General features: G+C 39.0%; 1 protein-coding gene and 1 long non-coding RNA gene across 2 annotated transcripts in view; one reads left to right on the top strand and one right to left on the bottom strand.

The window, feature by feature from the left end:
- Positions 1 to 3,340, top strand: part of LOC106936197 (uncharacterized) — a 12,715-nt gene extending 9,375 nt beyond the window's left edge. The window contains exons 2-3 of the long non-coding RNA XR_001422074.1: positions 801 to 802; positions 3,329 to 3,340. This is a non-coding gene — a long non-coding RNA (uncharacterized LOC106936197). The remainder of the gene's footprint in view (positions 1 to 800; positions 803 to 3,328) is intronic.
- Positions 1 to 7,819, bottom strand: part of LOC106936196 (caM kinase-like vesicle-associated protein) — a 50,082-nt gene that overhangs the window by 4,502 nt on the left and 37,761 nt on the right. The window contains exons 2-10 of the mRNA XM_015017043.1: positions 6,367 to 6,474; positions 6,157 to 6,288; positions 4,594 to 4,668; positions 3,878 to 4,016; positions 2,915 to 3,035; positions 2,750 to 2,825; positions 1,612 to 1,748; positions 1,363 to 1,441; positions 919 to 1,006 (exon numbers count right to left, since the gene is read on the bottom strand). Coding sequence (XP_014872529.1) covers positions 919 to 1,006; positions 1,363 to 1,441; positions 1,612 to 1,748; positions 2,750 to 2,825; positions 2,915 to 3,035; positions 3,878 to 4,016; positions 4,594 to 4,668; positions 6,157 to 6,288; positions 6,367 to 6,461 — 942 coding nt within the window. The 5' untranslated portion in view covers positions 6,462 to 6,474. The remainder of the gene's footprint in view (positions 1 to 918; positions 1,007 to 1,362; positions 1,442 to 1,611; positions 1,749 to 2,749; positions 2,826 to 2,914; positions 3,036 to 3,877; positions 4,017 to 4,593; positions 4,669 to 6,156; positions 6,289 to 6,366; positions 6,475 to 7,819) is intronic.

The raw sequence follows: 7,819 nt of genomic DNA on the forward strand, positions 1-7,819 counted from the left end.
ATATATATATATATATATATATATATATATATATATATTTATTTTTCCATGTCCTGTCCAACAGTGTGGCACTCAGAGTGTCAAAGTTAGGCCCAACAGATTTACTTTCATAAACAGAGCATTATGGCTTTTGCCACGATACTCCACTTAATATACATACATAAAACTTTGTCAGAAATTGCTTGGAGTTTATCTCAAGTGTAACGGACACGAAGATGGAAAAGAAAGAGAGAAAGGTCAGGAAAGGCTTGAAGGGAAATGAGACATGCATAGAGGAGAGGAAGAAGAGAACACAAGTCAGCACCTTATTAGTCTGACTCTAAACCTGCAGAAAGAGAGAAAAGAAAACAGAGAAACCATAGCAACAAACAACATGTGGATAAGCAGGTCCTCCAGAGTCACCAGGAACCTCTTAGCTCTCTGTGCCGCTCCAGTTAAGGACGGCCATGTCCTCTGAAGAGAGCTGCTATCTTTGGGTAGGATTAGAGTAAATGGAGCTCAAGACAAATGAGCACTGCTGACTTCTTTTTGTAAAATATGTCCTTTCCTTTTTATGGAAGAAAATTAGGGCCAAATAAAAATATATATGTATTCTGACTTTTTCTCAGAATTCTGACTTTAATCTTCTGAGAAAAAAGTCAGAAATTTGAGGAAAAAAAGTATGATTTTTTTTTACCTCCATCAGTGGTCCTGATCATCTTCCGTACCCTTCCTTGCCACTTTGTTTTGCTCGTTCAAATAAAACTCCAGTATCACTGTAATTTGTGGCTGCAATGTGACAAAATGTGGAAACTTTAAAGCAGTGGTACGGAAGCTACGACAAGGCACCGTTACAATCTTTATCTTTAAATTCACAGCAACGAGAAGTGAGACCTGAAATGCCTTCAGCTTGTGGAGGAAGAGAACAAAAGGGCTCACCTTCCATTTAGCTCTGGCAAAGTTCTTTTCTATCTGTGCACACACATTTTCCTTGATGTTCTTATCTGAAGCCGCGCCACCGGAGATCCTGCAGAGGAAAGAGGAGGATATGAAACGACCAGCTATACTCACACAAAAAATAAGTTGCAGATTGCTAATGCTCTTTCAGAAATATGAAGGATATTTTAGTCATTTTCTTTCGGTGCAGTCATAGAAGATTGTGATTTTACTAAAAAGTAAAGTTTGTTGGAAATGCCTCTCCAGTACAACTAGTAACAAGCGACAATCTGTCAAAATTGTTCAGGATAATTTATCTTCTTTTTTATTTAAATTTTTTTTTGTTTGTTTAAATACCCCTGAGACGTTTTTTAATCACGTTTAGTACACTCAGTTCCCGGCACTCTGATTTAGTCTGCACCATATATCAAAAAGTCCTCCACCTACCATTCATGGTTTATGGCCTCCTGGGCCGTCAGCCTCTGGTCTTGATCCACCTCCATCAAACGAGCAACTAGGTTCTTAGCTGTCAGAGAGAAGTCACAAGGAAGGAAACGCAACGAGAAGAAGGGTTTTACTTCCTGACGGCATGACAACACAACCGTAACCACTTTGAAAAGTCAACAGGAAGGAAGGCAGGTGGGTTCCTTCTGGAGTGTGTGAAGTGTGTGTGTAAGAAGCTGCCACTGAGAATACCCGAATCGGAGATTTCATCCCAGTACGGAGAGTCGAACTCGTAATCACCCGCCAGGATTTTTCGGAACAGGTTCTTGTCGTGGTTTTCGTAATCATCGTCATCACTTTCATCGTAGAACGGAGGGTTGCCTGACAGACTGTGGCAATAAAAATTAAAAATTAAAAACAGTGGGGGTCATTAAATCTTTATAAGACATGCCGACCACATTTGAGAACGTCACTGTAGAGAGGCACCGATCAGGCCAGTACTGATTTTCCTATTTATTAGTTCATGTGTGTGATTTTATATTTTTATCATGTTAGAAATAAATGAAATAAATAAATTTCTTTTTTATGCCTGATCTACTAATTCTGATGTAAAAAAAAAAAAAAAAGTATTGTACTCCAAGAACATAAAAATGGTTGAAACAGGTTGCTTGACAGAGGTGAGAATTATAAATACAACTGAGAATTTCAAGACTTTTTCCATTTATGCCTCGAATCTAAGGTCCAAAATTAGACTTAAATTTATTTCACACACAGCTTTGCATTTGGGAAAATAAATACATTTCAGCCTGCATGCCTGTCCACACAAATGAACCTCTTTGCATCGTGTCTATTTGTTAACAGGAAGTTGTGGTTGGTTTGAAGCAAACCGATTGGCTGACAGGTTTCAGCTCCGTGCTACACTGCCCCCTATGGGTTTGGCATGTTTAAAACAACGCTCAGGGAAGGCTTTGTTTGGATTCATGTGGATGAAAACTTTTCTGAAACTGATTCCGAGCACATGAAATTATTTCTTCTCAACAATATGGCGGATATATTTGTTTTCAGAAATACCCAGCTTTGTGTGAGCAAGAACTTAGATAATCAGACCTATTAGATTTAGGTCTAAAATGAGGAGTTTGTTTCTTGTAAAAAAAAAAAAAAATGAGTCAGGCAGTAAAAAGAAGTATCAAAGAAGAAAAAAAAAATCTTATTTGCATTTTATGAAGAAAAATACCAGATCACCAGATTTCTATACTAGTAGTTGATATGTTTATTGAACAAAAATAATATAAGTAATTGGTTTTGAAGCATGTAACGATTGGGGTAAAAACACACATTTTCCTGTATTTGTACTACAGATGACTAATTAGAGATGATTCTGATGACTTACAGGATGTACATGATGACACCTATGGCCCAGCAGTCCACAGGCCGGCCATACCGCTGTCTGCCGACCACTTCAGGAGCTGAACAGGAGAAACACAAACATCATCACTGACCCAGAACCTCGTGCCACATTATGTCATATCTAATTCACCACGTTTCATAATCTCACCCAGGTACTCTGGTGTCCCACAGGGGTCCTTGATCAACCCGTTCTCCAGCTTGGCCAGGTGGAAGTCACTGATGACGATTTTGGAGTGCTTTAGACGGTTGTAGTACACCAAGTTCTCCAACTGTGGGAAATGACAAAAAGTCACACGCTTACTATATTTAACAATTAAAATTAATATCTTTTGCGGAGAATCTGAGTAAGTCAATGACAGAAAAAAAAAAATCTGTTTTAATTTGTACTTCATTATAATTCAACTTTGAAACAAAACCTTTTAATATTCCAATATGTACAAGAAACACTTAGAATCCGTCAGATCTGCACAACATCCACGGCTTTGCTCACAATCCTTTCAGACTATGAACTCATTTTCAGACTGTGCTTGAACAGTGGTCTTAGCTCTGTCAATCACCTTAGTGTATGAACTGCTCATAGCCTCCCCCTCGCTCTCTGCTAGGCTAAGCTACAGCTAGCCTGTCGTGAGTGCTAAGACTAGTTATAGTGACCACAGATGATGTCAGATAAACAGTTTTCCTGTAACATTAAGATGAGAATGTGCATACACGAGTGTGATTGACAGCACTAAGTCCTAAGTGCCAGGGGGAAGAAACAAAGCGGTTTGTTTCTTCAGACGGTAATAACAGCTCAGGGAGGAGGTGGAGGAGATCGATCTGTTCAGATAATCTGTCTCATGTTATAATGTCACAACATGGTGACAGCTTTAACAAATAACAAGACATTATTCCCGTACTACCAGTGAAATAATCTGGCTGTGGAATAAAAATGTTATCAGCAATATTAAGGAATTATTGACTTAAAGCAAGCTCCTATATGTTGCTAAAAAGTTATTTGTAGGTTTGTTTAGTCTAATTTCAAGTGTACAAAGATATATGCAGTAGAAACCAAACCAAAAAGATACTTGGTTTGGTTTAGTGGTTTTGCAGTGTTGCCGCTGAGCTGTGCTACCTTCAGGTTCCTGTGAACGATGTGCAGGGAGTGCAGGTAGGCCACGGCCTCCAGGACCTGCCGCACCACGTTGCTGGTGTCCCGCTCTGAGTAGTAGCCCTGGTCCAGGATCCAGTCGAACACCTCTCTGCCTGTCGCGCTGTGGAGAGGTGGGTAGAAAAAGAAACAAATAAAAAGTTTGTTTATTTATGCAAGCTAGCTACATTGTGTTTTACGTTTCTTTTTCTTTTTTCTTCAGCTCATTTGCCACAAAATCAGATAAGTAAATGTGACAGAAGCTCCCTGTAATCTAGAGAACTCAGAAAAACTGACTTCAGCTACAAGAAAGTATTTCTGTCTTTCTAAGAACGGAGAAGCGTCCACGGGGTGAGAGTGATAATTACCATTTCCCCATGGATGACTCTTGTTTGCTGAATTTTCAGCATAACAAAAATCCCTCAGGTCTTCTCAGTGGGAAACATTCATTTCCACATTTAGAATTTCCATAGAAATGCACCCAAATTCCCAAAACCGGGGAGAAGAAGAGAACGGAGCGACCGGAGCGATCGGATCTGAATACCAAATGATGCGGAGCCAAGAGCCGCTCTCAGAATCCGCTCGGGCCCCGAGCAACACCGGCCCGTTCCCCCAGGAGCGCTCCATCTACAGAAGCGGCTCGATGGGGGTAGAGATGAGCTGGAAGCCTTTCATTCCCCCCATCAGACGTCTACACTCACAGCTCCAGGAAGAGGAAGTACTCCTTTTTGGTCTCGAAGACGTCAACCAGCTGGAGGATGTTGGGATGCTTCACCCTGAGGAAGGCAGAAGGCAGGGAGAGAGCGATGTCATTCCATGAGCCAAAGCAGCAAGGCGAGGAAACCGCAGGTCAAAAATGTCATTTACAACATTTATTATTCAGCAGTAATGTTTTGTTGATCTCACTGGCACTAAGCAGATCAACAGCGCCTGCACTACAGAGAGCAAACGGGATAAAAAGTCGTGTATTTCTCTGCCACCTCTTCGGAGGTGACAAACGGTTTCCTTCTTGAGCAGCAGAAGGAAATTTAGAAGGACAGCGGCTGAGTCCTGAACGATCTGCTTACTGCCAATTTCTATCAATCAGTCCCTCCAGTTTCTTGAGGATTATCATGGACATTCATGCAAAATCAATAAATCCCCCCACTTAATTGAGAGTTTATTGCATATTTTTCTGAAAAATTGTCAAAAACTTTCTTACTTGTACTAAACAGCTGCCTCAGCCTTAATCAATGTCAAATGATAGTCTATAATCTATATAGCCAGTAATAAAAAGTCATATTTACCATAATAAATAAGTGCAGATATCGCAAATATTTACAAATTACGGTACTACCACAAACACTTTGATTTTTATTGCAAAAAATCTAAAAGTATCACAAAATCCTGGAGGGACTGAAAATATGTTCAATAATGTTTTAATTTTAAGAATTCATTGATATTTTAAGAGTTTGTGAACAGGTTTTATCAATACATTCTGCCACAACCGTCCCTTTAAGAGCTTTCATGATCTGGATTTGACCCAAAATGAAAATGAATTTGACACCCTGATCTAGAGGTTGTTTTAGTCCAACTCATTCAATCGAACCAATCCCTGCAACTCGGCTTAAAAAATAAATAAATAAAAAAAATCTAAACTTTTTTCATTTCTCGCATGTAGAAATTTATGCGCCGCTTGTATTTTATTAAACAACTTAAAAGTGAGATCTCTGACAACAACAATATTAGATACTTCTAGCTTTTTAAAATATTGTTACAATTGATTGTCTACTTCAAGATGAATGTGTTCTTTTTTTACTGGATGATTTATTTATTTTTTGCTTTATTTAATTTTTTTCTAAATGGTACAGACTACTTTTTCTTTCAAAATAAAAGACTTTCAAAGGTGATGCAGAATCAGTTATTTTAGGTCGCAGGAATGACGTAAAAAAAACCCCCCCAAAACAAAACAAAAACAAAAAACTGCAACATCCTGGATGGACCGATTAATAATATCCAGCTATGTGTTCCCAAAGTTTCCAGAAAGAGAAAATAACACACTTATCTCTCTATCAGCAACAAATAGCTCAATAAGATTATGTTAAAGCAGGATTTACTGAAAGCCACATAATCAGAAAAACCGATTTAGAGAGAGCAAAAAAAAAGTTTGGGTGCTAACGTTTTCAATTTCAGCTGCTTCTTTCTATTCGCGTTTTATTATCTTGCTTAAAAATGCTATTTAAAAAAGAAAAAAAAAACGGCTTAACACCGTTAACACAACTCACATCTTCAAGATGAGGATCTCATTTTTGGCAGCCTTCCGGACTTTCCTCCCGTCTTTCTTCAGGAACTTCTTGCATGTGTACATTTTCATGGTGGCTTTGTCCTTGGCCCTAAAGATCTCACAGAACTCCTCCCTGAAAAGAAGTGCTTGGTGGTAAAAAAGCTCCGTTCAGGTCTCCAGATCACAATAAGGCAGACGTAAAGATACTCACGATTTAACAATCTGACCCAGGTCATATTTATCCGTCACGTCCGAAGGATTGTGGTATTCCTTCTTTTCCCCAACCGTTAAACAGCCAAATGGCATGGCCACGCCTGACCTGGGAACGACAGGGAGAGAGACGGGAAAACTTCAGAGCCTCCAACTCACTGTGATACTTTAGATGGTGACTTTGCAAAAAAGAAAAACAGTGATTTTTTTCTTTTCTTTTATGCTGAGGATGCCATCATAGGCCACCGGAGGCAGTTTTAATGCAGCATTTTGTCCCATTTAACTTTCTGTAGCCAAGCTTTCCACAATCCTGTAATATTAAAAAAGAAAGAGAAAAAAAAAAACACAAGAAGATATCGACTTCAATGCCTCAGCTCTGCGCCGTCATCTTTTCCTCAAAGCGATAGCCTGACAAATTTCTCTCTGTGGGTAGACAGCGAGAAAAGTCGGGGAGCGGGAACCGCGAGAAAGCATTCTTCTGTTTCTATTACTGCATTTCTAAACAACCAAGAGCAATACAAGTACGGGAAAAGAGAAGGAGATATTCATCAGTTAGAAATCAGTGAACTGCTGCTGCAGTTCATTGAAATTTCTTCCCAGACTCTCGTTTGTGCGGCGCTCTCTGAGGTGTTCTCCTGAAGGAATGCGGGCGGCTCACTGAATGCATTTTCACTGATTCATACCTTCATCCTAATCTTGTCTTTGTTGGCCATTCTGTTGCTCTGCTTGGGATCATTGTTCTGTTTGTGACCCAGTTTAAGCTTCCTGGAGTTGACTCTTGGAAACTTTAGCCTCCAGAGGAGTTGATGATCCAAATCAAATCCTTTCTCTTAACTGACCTTGAACATCTCACTTGCTAACTGAGGTCTGGAGCCAGACCGTGGTTATTCTTCAACCAGCCAGGCAAATTCTCTTTCTACGCAATTCCACTCAATTCTCATCTCCGGTCAGAGCTCCGTCTTGGATTTATGGGAAGTGAACGGATCCACTCTGTCTGTGTTGATCCTTGGGTTTTAACAAAAGTCTAATTTTGGATGCTTATCTGCGGCGCATGTAGTTTCCGGTAAGCTTCATAGCGTGACTTCCTTCACGGTTGAATACAACGCAGGCAAATGATTGGGTAAAATCAGATCCAATCATTTAAAAAATAATACTAATATCTCTCAAACGCTGCACAGCACTTCACTGATAAGCATCGGATTGCTGAAGATATTTGTATGTAAAGCAAAGCAGCGCTGAAAAAACTTCAGCACAGCAGATTTTCCTAGAGGGCATTTGGGGTAAAAAAAAAAAAACATACATATACATTTATTAAAAAAAAATATATATATATATATATATATATATATAAATATATATATATATATATATATATATATTTTTTTTTTTTTTTCTGTGTGTGTGTGTTTGTGTGTGTGTTTTCTTTTTTTTTCCTTTTTTTTTTTCAAAAACCT

This window comes from Poecilia latipinna, unplaced genomic scaffold (genome assembly GCF_001443285.1).
Source record: "Poecilia latipinna isolate Pla-1442-1.1 unplaced genomic scaffold, P_latipinna-1.0 Scaffold2095, whole genome shotgun sequence".
In the NCBI taxonomy this organism is placed as follows: domain Eukaryota; kingdom Metazoa; phylum Chordata; class Actinopteri; order Cyprinodontiformes; family Poeciliidae; genus Poecilia; species Poecilia latipinna.